The 22,315-nt window shown below is 45.4% G+C and overlaps 3 protein-coding genes across 3 annotated transcripts; 2 read left to right on the plus strand and 1 right to left on the minus strand.

Annotated features, from left to right (window-relative positions):
* Positions 1 to 696: 696 nt before the first annotated feature.
* LOC136487626 (GDSL esterase/lipase At5g33370-like) lies at positions 697 to 2,391 on the plus strand. Its single transcript, XM_066484738.1, has 4 exons — positions 697 to 1,066; positions 1,163 to 1,290; positions 1,388 to 1,630; positions 1,737 to 2,391. Exons 1-4 carry the CDS (start codon positions 712 to 714, stop codon positions 2,223 to 2,225), a joined length of 1,215 nt encoding a protein of 404 aa, XP_066340835.1. The 5' UTR covers positions 697 to 711; the 3' UTR covers positions 2,226 to 2,391.
* Positions 2,392 to 11,503: 9,112 nt separating this feature from the next.
* Positions 11,504 to 12,675, plus strand: LOC136487637 (uncharacterized). Its single transcript, XM_066484742.1, has 2 exons — positions 11,504 to 12,132; positions 12,223 to 12,675. Exons 1-2 carry the CDS (start codon positions 11,636 to 11,638, stop codon positions 12,380 to 12,382), a joined length of 657 nt encoding a protein of 218 aa, XP_066340839.1. The 5' UTR covers positions 11,504 to 11,635; the 3' UTR covers positions 12,383 to 12,675.
* An 8,193-nt stretch (positions 12,676 to 20,868) lies between these two features.
* Positions 20,869 to 22,302, minus strand: LOC136459057 (uncharacterized). The gene has a single exon (XM_066458960.1). It carries the CDS (start codon positions 22,234 to 22,236, stop codon positions 20,869 to 20,871), a length of 1,368 nt encoding a protein of 455 aa, XP_066315057.1. The 5' UTR covers positions 22,237 to 22,302.
* Positions 22,303 to 22,315: the final 13 nt, after the last annotated feature.

A 22,315-nucleotide genomic window follows, 5' to 3' on the forward strand; every position in this document is an offset into this window, starting at 1 on the left:
TACCAAATTTTAACATGGAATACCACATGTTGTATGTTGAGGGTAGAAAAAGTTTCAAGGTCAGAATAGAAAAAAAATAAAATTATTTGCCGAGTGCCAAATAGTTACACTCGGCAAACATATTTCTTTGCTTAGTGCCAGACAGTTACACTTGACAAACATATTTTTTTGCCGAGTGCCTAGTTTTGCCGAGTGTTTTTTTTTCTAGTTTGCCGAGTGTCGAACTTTGCCGAGTGTTTTTTGCATCGTTTGCCGAGTGTATTTATTTTACCAAGTGTTTTTTCGCAGCACTCGGCAAAGGGTTTGTTTGCCGAGTGCCCAAAAAAATACACTCGGTAAATATAAAAACACTCGGCAAATAGCCGATTTCCGGTAGTGCATCTTAAAGCTCCGGTACAAATTTATTCCATAAAAAATGTGAGTGATGGCATTCTAATCTACACGTTCCGAGAGAAATGACGTCATCTTAAATAATCCTGAATTGTATATATGCGTGATTACATACGAGTAGTACAACTTAATGCTGATGGACTGATCGGGAAAGGTGGAGTGTATATATGCAGGAACGCGCAAGCAGCAGCTTTGGAGGTTAATTTATGAATGAAGTGCGGAGCAATTTAATTAGTTTCATGCATCTAAGATTGTGGCTCGATTAATTCCGTCCCATCGGATGCGATCATTCTGCTGCCCCCATGAGGCCATGATCGAGCAATGCCAATGCTTTATAAACAGACAGCCCTGGAGCTGCAGCCTGCAGGTGGCGTTGTGCATGAAGAAGCCATGATTGAACGCTTCACCTACTCCAAGGACCGATCGACGATGAGCAGGAGCGGCATTGCCTCCTTGTCCTTGTGGGCGGCCGTGCTGGTGGCCGTGGGCATGCTGGCGAGGCCGTCGGAGTGCGCGCGCGCCTTCTTCGTCTTCGGCGACTCGCTGGTGGACAACGGCAACAACAACTACCTGATGACCACGGCGCGCGCCGACTCGCCGCCGTACGGGATCGACTACCCGACGCACCGCCCCACAGGGCGCTTCTCCAACGGCAAAAACATCCCCGACATCATCAGTACGGCCGGCCGGCTTCCCTCTCTTTCTCTCTCTCGTATGTGGTGCTGCCACGTACGCGCGCGCTAACGACCCCATGCATCTGTCATGCATGCAGGCGAGCACCTCGGCGCCGAGCCCACGCTGCCGTACCTGAGCCCCGAGCTCCGCGACCAGAAGCTGCTCGTCGGCGCCAACTTCGCGTCAGCCGGCGTCGGGATCCTCAACGACACCGGCTTCCAGTTCGTGAGTAGTGCTGGTCGATGGTCGTCGTGCCCAATCCATCAGGAACTCTTTATATATATTTGATTTGATTTGAGGACCCATGCATATATATATGCAGGTGAACATCATCAGGATGAGCCGGCAGCTGCAGTACTTCGGCGAATACCAGGGCAAGCTGCGCGCGCTGGTGGGCGCGGCCCGGGCGCGGCAGATGGTGCGCCGCTCGCTGGTGCTCATCACGCTCGGCGGCAACGACTTCGTCAACAACTACTACCTCGTCCCCTTCTCCCTGCGCTCCCGCCAGTTCTCGCTGCCGGACTACGTCCGCTACATCGTCTCCGAGTACAAGAAGATCCTCATCGTACGCAAGCACAGCAGGGGCTTGCACCCTCCTGTTTTCCTAAAAAAAAAAACACTGCTTGCATTGTTATGGTGTCTCTGACTGCTGCACGCGTGCATGCATGCAGAGGCTGTACGCGATGGGTTGCCGCCGCGTGCTGGTGACGGGCACGGGTCCCCTCGGGTGCGCGCCGGCGATCCTGGCGCAGCTCAGCCGCAACGGCGAGTGCGCGGCGGATCTGATGCGCGCGGCGTCGCTCTTCAACCCGCAGCTGGCGCGCGTCCTGGACCAGCTCAACGCGCGGTTCGGCGCGGGCACCTTCATCGCGGCCAACGCGTTCCGCGTCCACTTCGACTTCGTCAGCGACCCGGCCGCGTTCGGCTTCGCCACGGCCAAGGAGGCGTGCTGCGGCCAGGGCCCCCACAACGGGCTGGGGCTCTGCACGCCGGCGTCCAACCTGTGCGCCGACCGGAGCAAGTACGTGTTCTGGGACCCGTACCACCCCACGGAACGCGCCAACCGGTTCATCGTCAGCCAGTTCATGTCCGGCTCGCTCGACTACGTCAGCCCCATGAACCTCAGCACCGTCCTCCAGATGGACGCCGCATTGGACTAGAGACAGGCCTGATCCCCAGACGAAACAACCAATGCAAGCCTGCCTACGTCGTTTGTATCTGTGACTGACCCGTGTGTCAGTGTGTGTATGATGATCACATAAGCAACATATATACCGTGAGTTCATTATAAAAAAAAATATGTACTGTGAGTTTGGGGGTGTGGTTCTGATTTATCCATGTTTGCTTCGGATGACGTGTCAAATGCAGAGTGCTTGTCTAGTGTACACGCTGAAAGAGAAGAATTGGAACGATCGCGAAAATCATGAATTATATATTTGAGTTCAGAACATATATACTCCCACCGTCCTAAAAGATAAGCATATTTTAATCATGAAAGAGTCAAACATAATAGGTTTTACTGTTAGTTTTTACTAGAATAAAATGTGAGTTGGGTCCTTAAACTTTTGGGTATTTCCATTTGTGTCCTCGAAATAAAAAAAAGCGACTACTGCCGTCGCATGCCAACGGTCTAAAACCCGCCACGGCAGCACCAACATCTGACGTGGCCATGCTACAGTGACAGCTGGACGCTGGGGCCATGCCAACCTCTCAAAAAAACCTTCCCCTTTCTCTTTCTCACTCCCAAATCCATCCTCCACACCATGCTCTCCTAGCGTGCCGCGGATGCGCGCCTCCTCCCCACACCCATGCCAGCCCTCTCCTAAAAAATTCATAACTTTTTCAAATGAAGTCAGATGAAGACAAATTTTATATAAAAGTTATATATCTTGAAGATATCTACAACTTTATTGTTGACTACCTTTTTATTTGAAATCATTTGGATCCAACAAATTCAGTTTGAAGTTCTGACATTTTGAAATTCCATTTTTTAAAATTTTCCTAACAACCTCGGATGGAGAAATGACCAAAACCAAAGTTATAGATCTCAAAAAAATATAAAGCATTGCAGCTGATAAATTTTTCATTTGAAATAATCTATGGTCCGAAAATTTTGTTTGAAACCCTCACGTATTGAAATTTAAAATTTTCGAACGACCTTGGATGGAGAAATGACAAAAATAAGACTTGTATATCTCAATGAGTTATATGGCTTTGTGGATGATAACTTTTTTATTTGAAATCATTTATCCAAGAAAATTTTTGTTTGGTTTTCTCATAATTTGAAACTCAAAATTTTCAAATGACCTCGGATGGAAAAACAAGCAAAACCAAAGTTGTAGTACTTGATATCTACAATTTTGCAGATAAAACCTTTTCATTTGAATTTGCATAGGGCCCCAAATACTCATTTCAAAATTGGGTGAAGTGAATAAAGAGAAACTTGGGGGTGGAGTGATCAAGCCCGCTACACGTGAGGCCTAAGAGCATCTCCAATATTTTCTAAAATAATCACTTGGTAAATTAATGAGTTCTCCAAGTGACTAAAAAGCTGGGAGCATATTTGTTGGCTTTCCTCCAATAGTTTCTAAAATCTCATCCTAAAAAGTAGAAGGTAAAATTAGTTTTAAATTACCCCAACCACTTTTATACTTTCTATATCTCTTGTACATTTGCATCAGGAACTCTATCTTACTTCTTATTCTTCCCGTCGTCCTTTCACCATGGGATTGGCATGATGGATAACACACGTATTTATCCACATGTCGAGGTCATTTTTTTCCAAGTGTGGGAAGATTGGGAGTTGAGATAGGTGTCGGCGGTCCTTAACGATCATATCCGACCGCCAATTAATATCCAAAATAGGAGAAACAAGCAAACTTTCGACACATATGCATTTACTATTAACATATTTTCACATGTATTGGATACTTAGAGTTTTGCAGGACATACATATGAAATACATGGGAATATAATAAAAAGGCGCAACACATGAAAACGTAAAGCAGAAAAGCACAAAGGAGCCAAGCACCACCGAGGAAGCAACCCAGGCCCAACCAGCAGCCCACCGGAGCAAGGTGGTGGCGAGCGGGGCCAGCCCTGATGCGGCCGCAACAGGGGTGCGCCCGCACCCCCCACCACCGCCTCTTGGGCTCACCTTGCTCCGGCGGTTGCATGGCGGCATGCAAAGGTGGCTCTCTACAATGTTCTACACAAAGTATGTTTTGGTTTGGCATATGACTTTTAACGATCATACTTTTATAGGCTTTTTAAATTAAGCATGGTGCTTAGGTTGATCACCCTACCTTGATCAAATTAAACTAGTTTGATCATTGAACTAGAACTACTAAGTATAGACATGGATGGACATGGATGGAATAAACAAAGTATAAACCTATAAGAAAAACCATATAAAAAATAATAAGTACTAAATAACCTACCTCGGAATCATCATCCAAGCAACTGGCCATGAGCTAGCTTGGGGGAGGACCCCGTATTGGTAATTTGTATCTTTTATTTTTTGTATTTTAAATTTTCGCATTTATTTTCTACATTTATTTATTAGCATTAAAAAAATATCAAAAAATTAAAAATACCAAAAAATGAAATATGATAAAACAACAAAAATATGAATTTCACTCTCATATGTGTTTTAAGAATATTTAGTTTCTAATAAGTTGAAATGATGAATAGTTACTCTATCTATAATTTATCTGTGCATAGGCTGTAACTTAGTATTTCCAAGATTTAAATTTGTTGGCTAAAAAAATATATCATCCTAAAAACTTGAGAACTTTGGGGTTGCAAAAGCATGCTCCTTTTCTAAGTTGTTACAAGTTATGATATGGTATAAATAGAATTAGCTATGATTTTATACTTAGAGAGACTAGACATCCGGAGTTTTTAATTTTAAAAGTGCTAAAATTCAAAGTTCCTCAATGATTATGAATACCTACCTAGGCGATATGACATGATTCAAATTCAAACCTTAGTCATATGCTACTTGTTTGAGCATTGAGCTTTGTCAAATTGTTGTGACCCTTGTTGAGATTCTCGTCATGCGCCCATGATCAAGACACGTACACCCACAAATAAAATGCTAACTCTTATACTAAGAGTTATGCAAAAGCATGTTTTTTTCCGTCCACCAAATACTTACTCCATCAATGTTTCATGAGTCTCTCTTTCTAAAGTTTCATATTCCAAAAAGAATAGTATGGGCTATGCTAAAAAAAAAAGAAGGAAAAGAAAAGAAAAGTATCCATGCCAAAAGGCATGAGAGGAAAAAAATGCATGCCAAAGAGCATAAAGAAAAAAAAAGAAAAGAAAAAGAGAGAAAGAAATAAAGATAGCCCATACTTTTAAATAAAAGGCATTCTCCAAAAAGAGAGAGATTCATGAATCAAAGGAGTACCAAAACAATATTTAGAATTAGGAAGTTATAAAAAAATCCACACACTTGCACGTCTTGATCAAAGTGTATAACTTACATCTCCTTAAGGTCCGGTTTTTGACTTAGCAAAATATGCGATGCAAGTATGCCTCAATTTCATACATACCCAAAACTCCACAAAAAGACTTTAGTCATAGGATGAAAAGAAGGCAAAATATCAAAATGGGTTTCATACACATTGAGCGATCGAGAGAATCATTTGAGGAACTTACATTTATTTTGCAAAACTCATAAAAACTCCGGATAGACAGTTGATCAAGGAATGAATGATTGGTGATTCTATTATAACTGTTCTATCTTGCAACCGTCCAAGAACTTGGAAAAGCTACACGTCCCACAGGGATTAAGTAAAAAGGGTGGATAAAAATGCCAACTTATTTGAATTGCGGAAGAATACTTTGTTATAGGCATGGCACTTGTGAAATATATTTGGCATAGTAGCAACTCCTGATCAACAACCATGTATTAAGCTATTTGCTTGGGACGAGTAAAGGTTAAGCTTGGGGGATTTGTTGGCAGTCCTTAACGACCATATCCAACCACCAATTAATATCCAAAATAGGAGAAACAAACAAACTTTGAACACATGCATTTACTATTGACATATTTCCACATGTATTGGATAGTTAGTGTTTTGCAGGACATACATATGAAATACATGGGAATATAATAAAAGGCGCAACATAGGAAAGCGTAAAGCAGAAAAGCGCAAAGGAGCAAAGCAAAAGCCCACCTACAAGCCAAAACTAGGCCAAGCACCACCGAAGAAGCAACCCAAGCCCAGTCAGCAGCCCACTAGAGCAAGACGGTGGCGAGCAGTGCCAGCCCTGGTGCGACCGCACCAGGGGTGCGCCCGCACCCCCACCACTGCCTCTCGGGCCCACCATGCTCCGGCGGTTGCATGGCGGCATGCAAAGGTGGCTTAGGGTGGTTTTCCTAATTTACCAGCGCCAAAACCGACCATAGGGTAGTATAAATGTAGGGGTGGAGTTCATACTCAACACACACCTTATGTGAAGCCAAACACCTCACACCTCTCTTGTAATCTTTTCCCCTTTAGTAGTACTTTTGTGAGCAAGGCAAAGCTATCAAGGAGAGCTTGGCTCCTTGGAAGAAGAGAAACATCTTGGTATGAATACTATGAAGATTTCTTACAAAGTCCTGCTCTCATATCTACAATATAGTTGTGCTATAGAACTAGAGTATAATTTTCATGTTATAATCTTAACATATGAACTAGCATATAGTTTGTGTGTTATGAGCTTAACATGTAGAACTTTATGCTTAATCATTCATATAACTTGTATGAGTAGAGGTAGAGCTATGTTGAGGTGGCGGCTCATCGTTCCTTTGGGTTTGCCCATGTCCTATGCTTGTCGATCCGTAGGGTCGGAGTCTTGAGAGGTTATGGGTAGTTTCTTTGTACACGGGCGTGGTGCCCGGGTGCACGGGAACCTTTGGATATGATGGTACTCCCCGGTTGAGGGGTAGGCGGTAGGTGGTGATAGCCCTGTCCGTCCCTCGTAATCCCCCACGTTCGAGTATTGTGTAGGAGTCTTAAAGTCCCCCTGGCTTGCTAGCAGACCAGTGCCCGGAGATCTCCCCGTTCATCTTACACTTAGTTCTAACTCTAATAATAACTGTTCTTTGCACGGCTATATTTGAACATGCCTGCTCCACTTAGGAACAATCTTTTATTCTTTGTTTTTCTTTTATCCTTGAAGTTGGCCCGAGTGTGTGTCCACTATCCTTGAAATACCATTTTGACCCCTGCCATAGACTATTGGTTCACTATGCAAGTATGTAAATCTTGTTCATATCCATGCTAGACTCTTTATACCTTACCCTGCTTTGGGAAAATATAAATAACGATACCCTGAATACTTTCGGGTGACATGCTACAACGATAGATCCGTACGCTTATGGATATTATTTTTGTAATCGTTAAGAACTATCGTGGTTGGTGTTTCTTGGCAGTGTCGCTAAGGTTTACTCAATCTTAGTGATGGTGCTAAGAAATACCAATAGGCGTTTCTAGCGCCACTCTATGGATGGACTCTAACTCCAAACTTGGTAGTGACGCTAAGAAATGCCAACAATAGAGTGTTGTTGGAGAGCATTTTTTTCAATCTTTCTAAAATGGTAGAGCTAGCGCTCGGACGTCTGGATGCCTGCCCGCGCCTGCTCCGTGTCACGCGCCCCCAATCGGATTCACATGCTCTGTTTCCCATGCTCACGCGGGGACCGTCTACGCCTACTCTGTTTCACGCGCACGCGGGGGCTACCCACACCGCCTGGACATCTCGCCCCACCCACACCGTCCACCGCATGCGAGGACCGTCCGCGTCCCTTTGTTTCTCACACGCACGTGTGGACCACTCATGCTTGCTCCATTTCACGTGCACACGCGGGAATCCACATCCCCCACCTGCGGATGCGCACTACGTGAATCTGTCCGTCCCATACAAAAGTATACACTTGAAACATGAAACACTTGATGCAACATACATCTGAAATGGCTAAAGCATTTGGAACATACACTTGCAACATATGTGTGAAACATATGCAATATCTAGATACAAGCACTTGCAACATACATATGAAACGGACAAAACATTTTGAACAGACACTTGCAACACATGTATATAGCCATTGCAACATATGGATCTACTTTTGCAATTTATATGAAACACTTGCAACATACATACGAAACATCTGAAACACTTAAAAGATATGTTTGCAACATGCGCTTTCAGCTCAACATCTTCTTGCTGAGGTTGCGCATTGCAGCGGCCACGACCTTCCTGGTAGGGAACTGCAGTAGCAGTAGCAAGCTTGGGTCAGTGGTGGCAGGGCTTCCTGTCATGGTATCTTCAGCCAACCACGGGAGATGATGTCCCGACCGTCAGCGACCTTCTCCTGGTGGCGCTAGCATGGTGGTGGCGTGGTGCATGCCATCGCCGCGATGGGCAAGGCAAAGTGGGGCGCGATAGTGGATGGGGGAGTGACTGGGGATGGAGCGCGGCGCGGCGGTGGACGCAGCGTGAGATGGAGGCACGGCGGGGGATGGCAGTGGTGGCAAGGCAGAGTGGGGCGGGCAGACGTCACGGTGAAGCCGCAACGGGTGAGGAGAGGGGAAATTTCTGTCGCAGGGGTGCTGTATTTTTTTGGGTGCAGCACAGAGTAGAGAGATGGGGGAGAGCGTAGAGGGGAGCAGGCCGGTTGCCTGTTGGGCCGGACCGCTGCGCAGGCCTAGGAACGCAGTGTCTGGGCGGACAAACGCCCTACACAGAGCATAGATTGGGAATGGGTTTTGGAAAATTAGAGATGTTATAAGGTTGTAGGTTCGAACCCTTACGGTCACACAAGCACATATTTCGCATGGAAAAAATAACGTGACCTATGACTTGACGGGGCCGCCCTAGATTAAAAAATCTCATTTCTAAGGGCAACCGAGGAGCCGCCTCTACAAATGCATACTTATAATAACAAATAAAAAATTAGAAAAAGAGGGCTACTAGAGGATATATAGGGTTCTGAGCGCTCGGAACCCATGAACCCTATCCTAACCTGCACAATATCATAAAAAATAAAATAATATAAAGTATGAAAAGCTACTTTGTTGGCCTTAGAACCTATTTAATTCTCTAGTCTAAACTTTTGTTGGCTAAAGTTGAGAACTAAAAACTTTACACCATTTTGTCTAAAAAAAGAAATTTTAGACCACTTTAGCTTACTTATGTGGTCAAAAGTTTTTATGAGATTAGCTAAATTTTAGACAATACTTTAGACCTGGTGTTTAAACCATGAAAAGCTAAACTGGTCTAAAGTTTAGTCGGCTAAATTTTAGATGGTGAGATCCAAACAGGGGGCTTAGAGCATCTCTAAGAGTTTTCTAAATCCCTTCCTAATTTTTGGTTTTTAGCAAGATAGAGAAAAAACCCCTCTTCAACAACTCCTAATCTATCCTCCTAATCTTTTAGAACTTAGGAAAAGTCACCCTGTTCCACGTAAAGTTAGGCGCTTCCAAGTTGCGTGTATCATCTCTCTCCCGCGCGTGTTTGTCGGCCAATCTAAATGTGGAAGGACGTGAAAATAATAAAGAGTAGAAAAGGGTTCCTGATGTAAATGTACGAGAGAAAGAATATATAAAAGTGGTTAGGATAATTTAGAAATAGTATATGAGTCCTGATGTAAAATTATCTTCTATATTTCAGGAGTGGATTATTAGAAACTCTTGGAGATGGGCTTCTTTATTCCTTCCAATACTTTTTTAGGAGTTGTAAAACTTCATGTTTTAGGAGGAAAATATTGGGTACTCTTGGAGATACTCTACTTGTTGCTTACCACATCACTTAGAGCGTGAGTTAGGAATGGCCTCAATCTCTAGTGCTTGGACTGTGAAAGTTTTGCATTTTGGTCCTTTTAAAAAATACTTTTTACAAATAGAACCATGGTGAAACATTTTCTGAAAATAGACCAACAGCTCAGTGCATTAGGACCTGACGCCAAGGTCAGAGGCTCGGCGTAGCGTCAGGTGACGCCGAGGTGGTGCCACATTAGTGACGACGTCGGTCGAAGTATCCGCCATGGCAATTGGGCCCACATAGCTCAACGTCGTATTAGTTAACACTGAGCCATCAAACCTTGGTGTGGGCCGACTTGAGTCGAGGCCTGGGCACTTAAGTGGCGCCACGGGCCCCTTCTTCTTCCTCTCTTCTCTCTTCTCTGTTCGGCGTGGCTGCCTGCTCTCTCTCGCTCTCTCTCTCTCCCCTCCGCCCCCACAAACCCTAACTCCCAAATGCTCCTCTAGGGCGGCCAGATCTCGCTTGCCGACGGTTCCGAGGTAATGCTCCTTCCCCTCCTCCAATCTATTCGCATAGATTTAGTTGCATTGTCTCTGAACTTGTGAACCCTGGGTATATGGTGGTATGATATTTTTGTAGATGTATTTGTGGAATGTATGGCTAGTTTGATTTGGTGCCTTCTTTGTGGTATGCTTTTTAGGATGGACTTGTTAATTTATGGTTTGTTTGTCAACGAGTTGTTAATTGGTCATTAGGGTTTCTTGTTGACTGTTGGACAAATTAGTATTACTAATTATTTGGTTGAAGGCAACTAACTACACGGTTGAAGGCAGTTCCCACCACCGTCCTATTCAAAAAATAAAACCAATTTCGTTCTAAGAACTGAAACAAATGAACTGTACAAATCAATCCTATGGTTTCCATTTGTTGCAAATTGATATATTAACGGCAAAAAAACACGATGGACAGAGGTTATCTTGGTTTACTAGATTTACCACGCCTTGGAGTACCTACGGTCGCAAATGACATCAACCAACCAATCAAAGCCACTATCCAAAAGATAAATAACAAATGCAACCGAATCTAACCGGATACAATAGAAGAGGGAAGGAGGAGCACCTTGGGGAAGCGTTAAAAACCTCGATCTGACCTCCCTAGAGCTGCGTTTAGGGTTTAGGGTTCGTAGGAAGAGAGGGGGAGAGAAAGAACGCCACCAAGGAATGGAGAGAATGGAGGAGGGAGGAAGAAGGGGCGGTGCTCGGCCTTATGTGCCTGGGCCTTGGCGTTGAGTCGGGCGACGCCGAGGTCTGAGGCTCAACCCTAATTGGCTTAAGGCCGAGGTCGGTGGGCCCCAGTGCCACGCTGTATGCTACGACCAGTGTTGTTGCCGACGTGGCAACTGCTCACGCCGAGCCGCAGACCACGGCGTCAGGTCCTAAGATGCCGACCGTTCGGTCTATTTTTAGAAAATGTTTCATGAGGCGTCAATTTATAAAACACAATTTTTAAAAAGGACTAAAATGCAAAATTTTCACGCTTGGCCTCAATACCGGAGAAAAGCATGTCCCGAGAAAGTGAAAATTAACCATGCTACCCCGCGCGGGCGCGTCTCCCGCTAAGCCGCTTCAAGAGAAACCGCTGCATTACAGCATTATATCCGAGCGGCATGCAGCATGGTGGCCCCTGAAAAGCTTCTCCCCACCTTCCCCAAACTTGGCAAACGCACCATCCCCGAAAAGCTTCTCTGTCGTTAAGCCAGGCCGGCGAGGCTGCGTGCGTGCATGCGGCGACGTCGGCCGGCGGCTGCAGCATGGCCCTGATCGACCTCGGGCGAGGAGGAGGCGGCGGTGGCCGCGCCTCAGGCACCGCGCCGGCCAAGCCCCGGCTGGTGATGGTCGTCGCCGATCCCGGCCGCGAGTCGACAGCGGCGATGGAGTGGGCGCTCTCCCACGCCATCGTCGAGGGCGATGACATCCTGCTCCTCCACGTCAACATGCCCTACCCCCACAACGGGGCCGCGGGCGGAGCCGCCGGGCCCTCACGCTCCTCGTCTGGCGGGAGCACCGGTTCCCCGATCGCCGCGCTTCTAGGCGGTGGCTCGGGAGCCGGTGCGGATCCGGTGGATTTCGTGGAGGCGATGCGCGCCGCGTGCAAAACGCGGTACCCCCGCGCGCGGGTGCACGGGGAGCGCGTCGAGCCCGCTACCGAGGGCCGGGAAGCCAAGGCGCAGACCATCCTCGCCGAGTCCCAGCGACGGGGCGTCGAGGTCCTCGTCATTGGCCAGCGCCGCGTGTCCTCCTTCCTCGGGTAACTGCGCGTCGTCTTGCATTGCATGGGCTCGATCGATGCCACTCATCAAACACTTACTAATGATCTTTAATTTAATTTGCTCATCAGGTTAAGGAGCCCGAGCGCGTCGAGCCGCGGGCACGACACCACGGCGGAGTTCTTGATCGAGCATAGCAAGTGCCTGTGCGTAAGCGTGCAGAAGAAGGGCCAGAATGCCGGATACCTGCTCAACACCAAGACCCACAAAAACTTCTGGCTCCTAGCATGAACGTATATGTACTGGATCCATCTTCCATCGATCGATCGATCAGGCTTGTTTTAATGTATGTATATACGTGTACATACATTAGGCATCGCGCGCATGCATGCTCCTACACTATGCTTGCTTGATTTACCAGTTAGATCCTTGCTTGCTCGAACCGGCGGGTGGTACAAAAAAGGGAACAAACAATGTCCGGCTTTGTTCGTGATCGATTCGCCCCCCTCTTTTTAACTGACCACTTGAGCTCCTCGGCTTACCGCGTGGGGTAGACATAATACATACAGAGATGCTGAACTGTATGCCCTTGTTTTTCCCCAATTCTTTTTTTTCATGATGTGGCTAATCACATGTTTCAATATGCACTCTGCAAGCTTTTCCTTCAATTCCACTAGAGATCTAGCACAATATCCATGCATGTCACTCTTAGTCTCATATGGAAAGCAACAAATTGTTCCATAGAGAAGAAACCTAGCTTTCACCAAATAACGAAGAAAAAATTCACAAGATACCGTGACATTGATTGAAAACAATACAAATAAAGAATAAGAACAAAAAAATATGTAACTCCTCGCCTTCCATTTTTGACACCATAAAAAACCCTCATGGTTCTTTCAATTACCTGCAATAACCTAAGTGTGTTCAACCCCTACTCACACCCAAACCTATCCCTTGGATCTATATGTGATATTTTGGCTTTACCATATTGAAGAGAAACCTCCTCGCCACCTTCCTTTATAGCAGCCGAGTTGGAGTGCAGAAATGTCTTTGGCATCAATGCTCTCTCTATCTCCGTGTCGACGATACCTAGGGGTATGCCCAAGGTAGTAGATTATCGGCAGACAGATGCGCAAGCTACAAACAAGATGGTGACACAAGACAGACACAAGATTTTATCCAGGTTCGGCCGCCGTAAAGGCGTAATACCTACGTCCTGCGTTTGATTGTATTGTTGTATGTCAATGAGAGATGTTTTTAGAGGGGTCCCCTGCCCGCCTTATATAGTCTGGGAGGTAGGGTTACAGATCTGGAAACTAATCCTAGCCAGTTACAATTGCCATAGGTGGCCGGATAAGGATTCCTATTCTAACCGACCAGGATCTCGTTTGACCTCCAAATCTGCCTTGATTCCTTGCACGGGATTCCGAACAGATTGGCCGGGCCGCGCGTCGTCTTCTAGTGGGCCAGACTTCCTGATCCGGGCCGGCCCAAGCCTAGCCGTAAGGGTATAGGGGTTAATACCCCCACAGCTAGTCCCCGAGCACCATGTATTATGCTGCGACACGCCGTTCGATCTCCTTCAACTAACGCGATCCGTCGTAATGTCATCTCCAACTGGTTGAAATATTGACCAATTGAATGTGCCCGAATTCTGGTCAGAACAGAGAGCAGTGGACCACGATTATAGCCGAAGATTCCGGTTGTCCGAAGAATGCATGGTGCTCTAAAGAAAAAAGAAAAAAGATTTCTTTCCTTATCAAGTGTGCCCACTTGTATTTCTGAAAAGAAATGTAAGTGACCCTTGGACAATAGTAGTTCTGGCGAACAGTCTGAACGTAGGGGTCGATAAAATAAACACATTCACCGCAAGGTGAAGTGTGCCTACATAGTCCTCGAGCCTGGTAGTAGGTGACGTAGGCACGTGGTGCCAGGATCTAAAAAGAATTTCCACTGAAGTTAAGAATCCAGTCATCGTACAAGCAATACGAGATGCACCGGCAGGTGCATCATACCGATGTAGTCCCCGAGCTTGCTGGAAGGCGAAGTATAAGCCTTGTAGCAAGGTCTAAATAAATGCTTCTCAACTATATGTGAGTACAAATCACATGTAGCCGAGGAGAGCGGTCTCCGAGTAGTGGTCGGAACAGTTCCCGAGCACGATAGTGGTCAGAAAAGTCCTCGAGCACGGTAGTGGTCGGAACAGTCCCCGAGCACGGCAGTAGTCGGAACAGTCTCCGAGCACGGTAGTGGTCTAGACAGTCCCCGAGCACGGTAGTGGTCTAGACAGTCCTCGAGCATGGTAGGTGCGGTGAAAAAACAAATGCCACTTGGACTATTATTTTGTGTATTTATTTATTTACTTGCTCTGTCAAATCCAATCTGACACGTTTGGTCAAAAAAGTAGACGGGTATAGCACGTCATACTGTCTTCTTGTCCTTTCAAGCAAACAGTTACGTGGCACCTGTAAGTAGGTGAGTCAGCGTGGACCCTCTCACACTGGTAACGAAGAGGCGCATACACTGATAACGAAGTGGCGCATATATTGGCATAGATCTCGAGGTTGTGAGAACAATCGTCTGCGGCGCGTGCGCACGACTCCCAAGAATCTTGGGCAGACGAAACGATAGAACTCTTGGTTAAATACAGTATAGAATTGGTAAGTTACATTCTACTGAACCCATTACCATTCGCCGCCGTAGCCTTCTTCTTCCTCTTGCCAACCCTAATACCTCCAAAATCACCATCAATCAATCCTCCATCGTTTCCTCGTTCATCAGCAAGGCCGGATTCATGGCGAAAAGTGACGCCCAGAAGAAAGCAGGAGTCATGGCGAAGGAATGGTGGAAATCGAGAAGCAACGAGCAAACCATTGAAGACCTCGTCACCATGGGAGTACTCCACAATAAAGAACTCGCAGGATGGCGTGCGCCAGAGGGCGAGGGGTACCCCGATCCACAACTAGGTGAGATCGTGGTTTTCGAAGACTTCTTTAAGAGGGGTTTTGGGATTCCAGTGCACCCTTTCCTTCAGGGCCTCTGTCTGTACTGCGAGATTGGGATTTGCAATCTGCATCCCAACTCGATTCTCCTTGTCTCCACCTTCATTCATCTTTGCGAAGCATATGGCAGCTTCCAGCCCCATTTCGACTTCTTTCACCATCTTTTCTGTCTGCGGAAGAAAGGAAGCGGTGGTTCGAAGATAGCCGGAGTTGTGTACCTCAACCTCTGTGACAGGATGAAGGCCCAGTACCTACACTGCCATGGAACACGTCGCTTGACGACTGGTACAAGAAGTGGTTCTACATCCACGAAGAGCCGAACATGATCACACTGTGCGACGTGGGGTTCATTCCGGAGAAGAGGACCAGCTAGTCGGAGAGCCCGAGCGCTTGGAACAGATTCCAGAAATACTTGGGATGATCCCGTGGAAGAAACTGGATGGTCCTAGCATAGTCAGGAACTTTATCAGCCGAAGGATCCAGCCCTGCCAGAGGAGGGTACATCCTGGCTACGAGTACCAAGGTAGCGCAGACCCAATGAGGACGAGGCAGGAGGCGCTTGACAAGATCGAAGTCAGAGCTAGAATTGGAGAGCAATTTAATTTAGCTGATCCAAATTATGTTAGATTGAGCGACATCAAGCATGCTTTCAAGCTCGCCCGACCTCCCCCAAAGGTATCTCATCTTGCCTTGTACCCGTAGTCTCATATTGTAGTAGAAACTTGATGTGTGATCTGCTATTTGTTTCCCAGATTAATGGTAGGGATAGAGCGACAGTGTTTGTGTCGCCACCCCTTGGTGTAGATTGGCCGCAAGTTGCTGACCCGACCACCCAGACCAGCATCGGGGGCGAGGACGTCGACTGGGCCGTGCTCGGAGTTGGAGAGGAGGCAGCGGCCAAAGCTGCTGGTAAGCGGCCAACGGCCAGCAAGCGTCGTCAGGCGATCTTGACTTTGTCGGACGATGACACAGAGGATGCAGACATCTTTCGACTCGTCCCTCGAAAGAGGAGGAGGCAACTAGAGTTGATAGAGCAAGGTGGCTCCTCCGTGCCGATGGGACCCACATCGCCAACCACTGCAGCGCGGAGGACAAGCAGTGGAGGGGTCGAGCACCAAGCCCCAGCGTCGGTGCTGGATGTAGAGGGAGACCAGGTGTCACCCACACAGCACGTGGAACGAGCACGGCCGAAGAGACGTGCCTTTGCCACATCATTCCGCGCTTCCAACATGTAAGTATTTGTAACTTTGATGTAAGCTTGCAATTTGTATTGGTTGTGGTTGCCTTCTGAACTTATCTCGGATGTACTAGTTCGGCGTCCATTGAAAATTCAGACCAACTAGCCGGTAGCAGCATGGCTCCGCTAGCCATTGCAGAGGAGACTGCCCAGCAGCCGGTCATCAAGGAACCCATGGCAGAAGATCCGTTGAGGCTTCAGCAAACAAGCGGTCAGACAATGGTCCCCGAGCAGATGGTCGAGGGAAGAGACGAGCCAAGCACAAGTGCTCCGAGCACTAACCCTGCTGAAGGCAACACCTCAGCACCAAGGATAACGGAACAGACTGAGGAGCAGCGGTCAGAGGTGAGAGCACAGAGCACGTTTGTCGATGCTGTAGCCCGTGGAAAGGCCATAGTGATCGCAGAAGCTGCTAACTCCGGACCAGCACCGATACCCAAAGAAGAGCCCGAAGAGGACGAAGTAGAGGAGGTCTTGGGCCGTCCGTAGGACAAGCGACAACATGTGTATGTGACGCGTTGGCGGAACGACCAGTGGGTTGTTCATGAGGAAATCCCAGAGGTCGAAGAGACCAAGAAAGTTGAACGAGCAGCGAAACGACTAGTGACGGAGGTCCAGGTATGCTTTGCTTCACCTCCTGATTTTGCTGTCTAGTCAAACTTTCTTAATTATCTTTTTGCACACAGGACTTAATGAAGACCGCGAGGTACCGTAAGAAGTGCTTCAACCAGATCGAGGGGATCACTGCAAGCAATAAAGAGCTGACGGCAGAAGTGGAACGCTTGCGCCACCAACTTGAAGCCGCCAATCATGAGAGGACGGAGCAAGAGTCCCAGAACCAGAACCTGGTCATCCAGCTCAGTAACAAAGAGTAGGAAAGAACAAGTAAGTAGTCACTTTATCACAACGAGTGCATAACAAGTGTTGTTGCGTTGTTGGTAGTAACAGCTGTAGTGCAGGCTTAGAAGCCGAAGTGGTCCATCTCCGAGAGGAGAAAAGTCGTGCAGTCGTAGAGTGTGATCGCCTGAAGGAGGACAACAGAAAACTGGCGCACGACCAGTCGCAGTTCCGAGACCACACGACAAAGATGAAAGAGGAACTAAAAAGTAAGTTTTCCAAACCCCTTTGCTCACTTTTGTTGCCCACCTTATCTTGTCGTGGTATGACGTTGTAATAGCTTGTGCGGTTTGCAGTTGTGAAAGTTAATGCCAAGAAGCATCTGGAGGCCGTGATAAAAGATCGTGATGGCTGGAAGGCGCAGTGCCAAGAGATCACCAAGGATTGGGACACATGGAAAAAACCTGTGCCAGGAAGTGGCAACGGGCATTTTGCCGGTCCTCAACCTTATCGATCCAGCGCTTACAGAGGACGTGCCAAGGACGCCACAGCTCGGACTGGTCGATAGATGCTGAAAGGCATGGGTATGGTTCTAGGAGTTTGTGAAGGAGGCGGGTGAGTACACAGGCACACATGTGCTAAGCATGGTGCGTGCTCACTACCCCTTGATCGATCTCAAGCACCTAGAGGCTAGATACCTGAAGGAGGTAGATCCAAACAAGGCTGAGGAGCTTTGGATGACCCAGCTAGACTTGTCGGCAAAAATAATTGGTGACATTAACCTGTGTGGAGGCGGAACAACACCTGTACAGGGTATGCCATCAACAAGTCAGCTGGAAGCGCCATCAGTTTTAAGCCAACCGGCGAAGCCTGTGGTCTCGACCAGCCAGGCATCGACGGGGCCATCTTCTTCAGCTCGACCAGTACAAGAGTCCTCGGGACTCAAGCACGATGTCGGGCCCAGCGAGCAGCAGGTGCCGCGTGACCCGACCAGCCAATAGTATAGGCTATAGCTGTAGAAGAAGATGTAGTTGTGTTATTGTAAACTTGGACCTTTTCAGGCAAGCTTGTAATAACGTAACTGTATATCTGTGTAAGCTTGTTTGTTTTATAGAAAACTTATTTAAGCTTGGATCTCGTGTTGGTGTAACTAAGTGAGAACATATTAGCGTTCTGTTTAGTTGTACCAGTTTAGTCGACACGTCATCCTGAAAGGTTTGTATAGACCTGGTTTGTCCTGTGGTCGGAGTGTGAGGTGCGTAGCCTGTGCACACGTAGATGCACACAAGTCAAACCAGAGGGGACCTGCCGATCACCTGTAGCGTAGAGAGCAGATCCCATGCACGCGTTGGGAGGAACCGAAGACAGGGTCTGTTCCAAAAACCCGAGAAGGAATGGTGGTCGGTTTTGACTGGTTGAGTTAGGATAACAATAGACTTCGAAGTGACACCTTAGAGGAATAATTGACCGGGGAAATGATATTTGCATATTCCATTCTAGTTACAAACCAGACGATGAAAATTAATGTTTTTCTGCATAAATTTGGTTCCTTATATGGAACCAACTGTGTATATGCTATTCAACATTCTATTCTTTATTAGCCTTCAGATTGTACTAACAGTTATTTAATTGTAACTGAGGTAGTGTTTAGTTTCCAAAATTTTTCAAGATTCTCCGTCACATCGAATCTTTGGACGCATGCATGAAGCATTAAATATAAATAAAAAATAAAACTAATTACACAGTTTAGACGAAATTCACGAGACGAATCTTTTAAGCCTAATTAGACTATGATTGGACACTAATTGTCAAATAACAACGAAAGTGCTACAGTACCATTTCGCCAAAAAATTCGCCAACTAAACAAGCCCTGACTATGATCTGAATTTGACATAACATTTCAGCCAAAACCATCTTGTGACTATATAGACCAATTAATCAGGGGCGGCTACGAGTACAAGGAGGTGACTACGGGCGTGATGGGGCAGGTGCAATGAGGTGGCGAGATGGCTATAGGCGCGATGGGGCGGGCGCGACCGAGTGGGGGCAGCTACAGGACCGATGGGGTAGGGAAGTGGCAGCAGGCGCGAGTATACGCGCGGGGATCCAGAGGTGGCGGTGGGGCGGGATATGCCCAGCACAATGGGGCGGCACCAATTAGGGTTTGGGGCTGCTTCAAAAAAATTAGGGTTTGGGGCTACTTTTAGAGGCTACTGCATGTGGACCCAAGAAAATGGTAGCGTAGAGTTCAACGCCGGTCCTATGATTTTGAGGGCCCTCTGGCAAACTCATCGCGACGGCCCCTCTAGACCATAAAATTTTAGAATATATAAGATAATTTTATTTGTATAGGGAAAGCAAATCCAATAATATATTTTTAATTTAATATGTCTAATAATTATCGAGAGCGAGAAACAACGTAGACTAAAAGAGCAATATATTTGTACTTCTAGAACTAATATGATTACCTTAAAGAAGAATAGAACTCCATCATATCCACTGCTTCTTATAAAAAGATACTTCTTCGGGCATTTCTTGATGCAAAATCATCAAGGACGGTATCGAGATCAATAGTGTCTAAGATATCCTTATCGATGGTGCACATAGCCAAGCAATTTAACCTTTCTTGTGACATAGTTGATCTCAAATAGTTCTTCAACAACTTCAATTTTGAGAAACTTCTTTCGGCCGAAGCTACAGTCACAGGTACAGTTAAAAGAATTCGATAGGTAACTGAAATATTTGGATAGCAATCTGCATCCATAACAAACTTCAGAATCTCTGGCGCCGACATCAAAGAATCTGGCAAAGTCACTTGCAACACCTTTAATTCTGAAAAAAAATCATTGATCTCAACATCGGATGAGTTATCATGAGAAAAATTTTCCACAAAAATCTTGCAGCGCAACCAAAGATCAGCTTCATCCAAGGATTTCAAATTTTCTGAGTTGAACAAGAACCCAAAAACATTATCAAATGCTGTCATCTGCTCAAATCTACTGGTCAATGAAGCAATTGCAGAATCAATCATAACTAGGAAGTACTCTCTTCTAAAGGAGTCCACAGCAGACTGTTGTATTTCCTCGTCTTGGTCATCTTGTTTATCAAAATATTTTTTCTCTTTCATTGACGTTTTGTAGGAAATATTGGCTCTATATCCAATTCAGATGCAATGTTTTTTGTTGTATTCATACTAGAAGTGAAACCTTCATCTCTATACTTCTTAAAATATGATATGACACCTTCAATGTGTTTGAGAGTAGCATCTATACTCACAATTTTAGATTGCAACTTGTTGCTAACTTTATTTATAGAGAATAAAATATCGTGCCAAATAACCAAACCAACTATAAATTCAAAATTCTCAAGTGCACTCACCAAAGATTGACATTCACTAACTGCCATTGGGTCATCAGTTGAAGCCTTCTCTAGCGCTATTAAAGCTGATCTTATTTGAGGAGTTTGGAATCTGATAGCTTGAACACTTTTTATTCGGCTTTTCTAGAACTGTCAATCATGGGACATTGTCAACCAAAATCTTCCATCTTTTGGTAGATTTTGCAAACATGGTATATATACGTTGGATAATGCCAAAAAAAGAAATAGCTTGCCTACAAGATTTCAAATATCACAAATAGTAAGATCCCAAATAATGGCATATTATATGAAAACAATATATAACATATAAAAGAAATAATAGTTTACCTGCAAGATTTTCCCATATCACAAAGAGTAAGATTCAGACTATGACATACACACAACATATATAGTGCTCTTGGATTAATTTCAAGCAAGCGCGTCTGAACACCTTGGTGTTTCCCCTTCATATTTGAACCATTATCATACCCTTGACCCCTCACATCATCAATATTCAAACCAAGAGAGGCCAATGCACTCTTTAATTCATTAAAAAGACCCAATCCTGATGTGTCATCAACCTTCAAAAACTCTAGGAAGAACTCCTCTACCCTTGGAACATTTCTCGATATATTCACACACCTAATAATTGGAGTCATTTGTTCTTCATGACTCACATCTGGAGTACAATCTAAAATCACAGAAAAATAGTTATCCCTAATGATCTTTAATATAGTTTGTTTTACACAATCTGCAAGAAGAGAAATCATCTCATTCTGAATTTTATGCCCAAGGTAATGATGATGAATCTCACTATTTTGAATCCGCCTAATATGGTCTTGCATCACAGGATCAAATTCACCCATCATTTCAACTGTGCCCAAAAAGTTACCATTGTTAGCTTGATAAAGTTTCTCATTTTGCCCTCGGAAAGCCAAATTATGTTTAGTAAGAAACTTGACAGCAGAAACAATTCTTACTAAAACATGTCTCCAACGCTCTCTCTCCTTTGCAATTTCTCGTTGCAAATCATCATCAATTGTTTTATTTTTGCTCAACCTCAACCTAAGTTCATTCCAAGTATTCATGTTTCTTATATGCTCAACACTATTCTCATGTTCCTTGAGTCTTAAACTAAGATGTTTCCGGTCCCTCAATCCATCGTGTGCTACCAAACTTTTGTTCTGATCTGATTTGAACAATTTGCAGCAAAAATAAAAAACTTTGTCCACATATTTAGAGTAAACCAACCATTTTCTATCAACCACCTCACCATTGCTTAACTTTCTGGAGTAGTAAGCATATGAAAAATGTCTATTGTGAGCATCTACAGGGAACTCAAGATTCAATTCTCTCACCGGTTCTTTTTCAATCAAAATATCTCTACCCTTATTATCAAGATTCTCCCAAGTTCTGGGATCAAATACATCATGAATAGAAAATTGCACATCATCAATTGAATTTTTAGGTTGAGAGGAAGGCTGTAAATTTTCATTCTCTATAGCATCAACTTGTTCACTTAAATTATCATTAACTTGTTGTTGCTCTTCTTCTTGATTATCAGGTGCATCTATAGGGTTGTCATCATGCACAACACTACTTGAAGCTGAAAAAAACTTATCTAAAGCACCTTGTTGTGACTGAACAAACTGTTCTTCTTGTCTTTTCCGTTTTCTTTTCGCAGCCCCTGACAAATGTTTCTTAGGTAACATTCTAAAATTCTTACACCTGACCTAAATTATAAGAAAAACATGACTATATGAGTACAAAGTACTAGATAAAATTTAAACA

The sequence above is a fragment of the Miscanthus floridulus genome, chromosome 1, assembly GCF_019320115.1.
Source record: "Miscanthus floridulus cultivar M001 chromosome 1, ASM1932011v1, whole genome shotgun sequence".
Classification (NCBI taxonomy): Eukaryota; Viridiplantae; Streptophyta; class Magnoliopsida; order Poales; family Poaceae; genus Miscanthus; species Miscanthus floridulus.

Excerpts from the sequence above, each read along its gene's own strand:
- LOC136459057 (XM_066458960.1), bottom strand. The coding sequence starts at position 22,236 with ATGTTACCTAAGAAACATTTGTCAGGGGCTGCGAAAAGAAAACGGAAA.
- LOC136487626 (XM_066484738.1), top strand. The coding sequence starts at position 712 with ATGCCAATGCTTTATAAACAGACAGCCCTGGAGCTGCAGCCTGCAGGT. Across the intron at positions 1,067-1,162 it reads AAACATCCCCGACATCATCA|GCGAGCACCTCGGCGCCGAG; the intron begins GTACGGCCGGCC and ends TCATGCATGCAG. Across the intron at positions 1,291-1,387 it reads ACGACACCGGCTTCCAGTTC|GTGAACATCATCAGGATGAG; the intron begins GTGAGTAGTGCT and ends ATATATATGCAG.
- LOC136487637 (XM_066484742.1), top strand. The coding sequence starts at position 11,636 with ATGGCCCTGATCGACCTCGGGCGAGGAGGAGGCGGCGGTGGCCGCGCC. Across the intron at positions 12,133-12,222 it reads CGCGTGTCCTCCTTCCTCGG|GTTAAGGAGCCCGAGCGCGT; the intron begins GTAACTGCGCGT and ends TTTGCTCATCAG.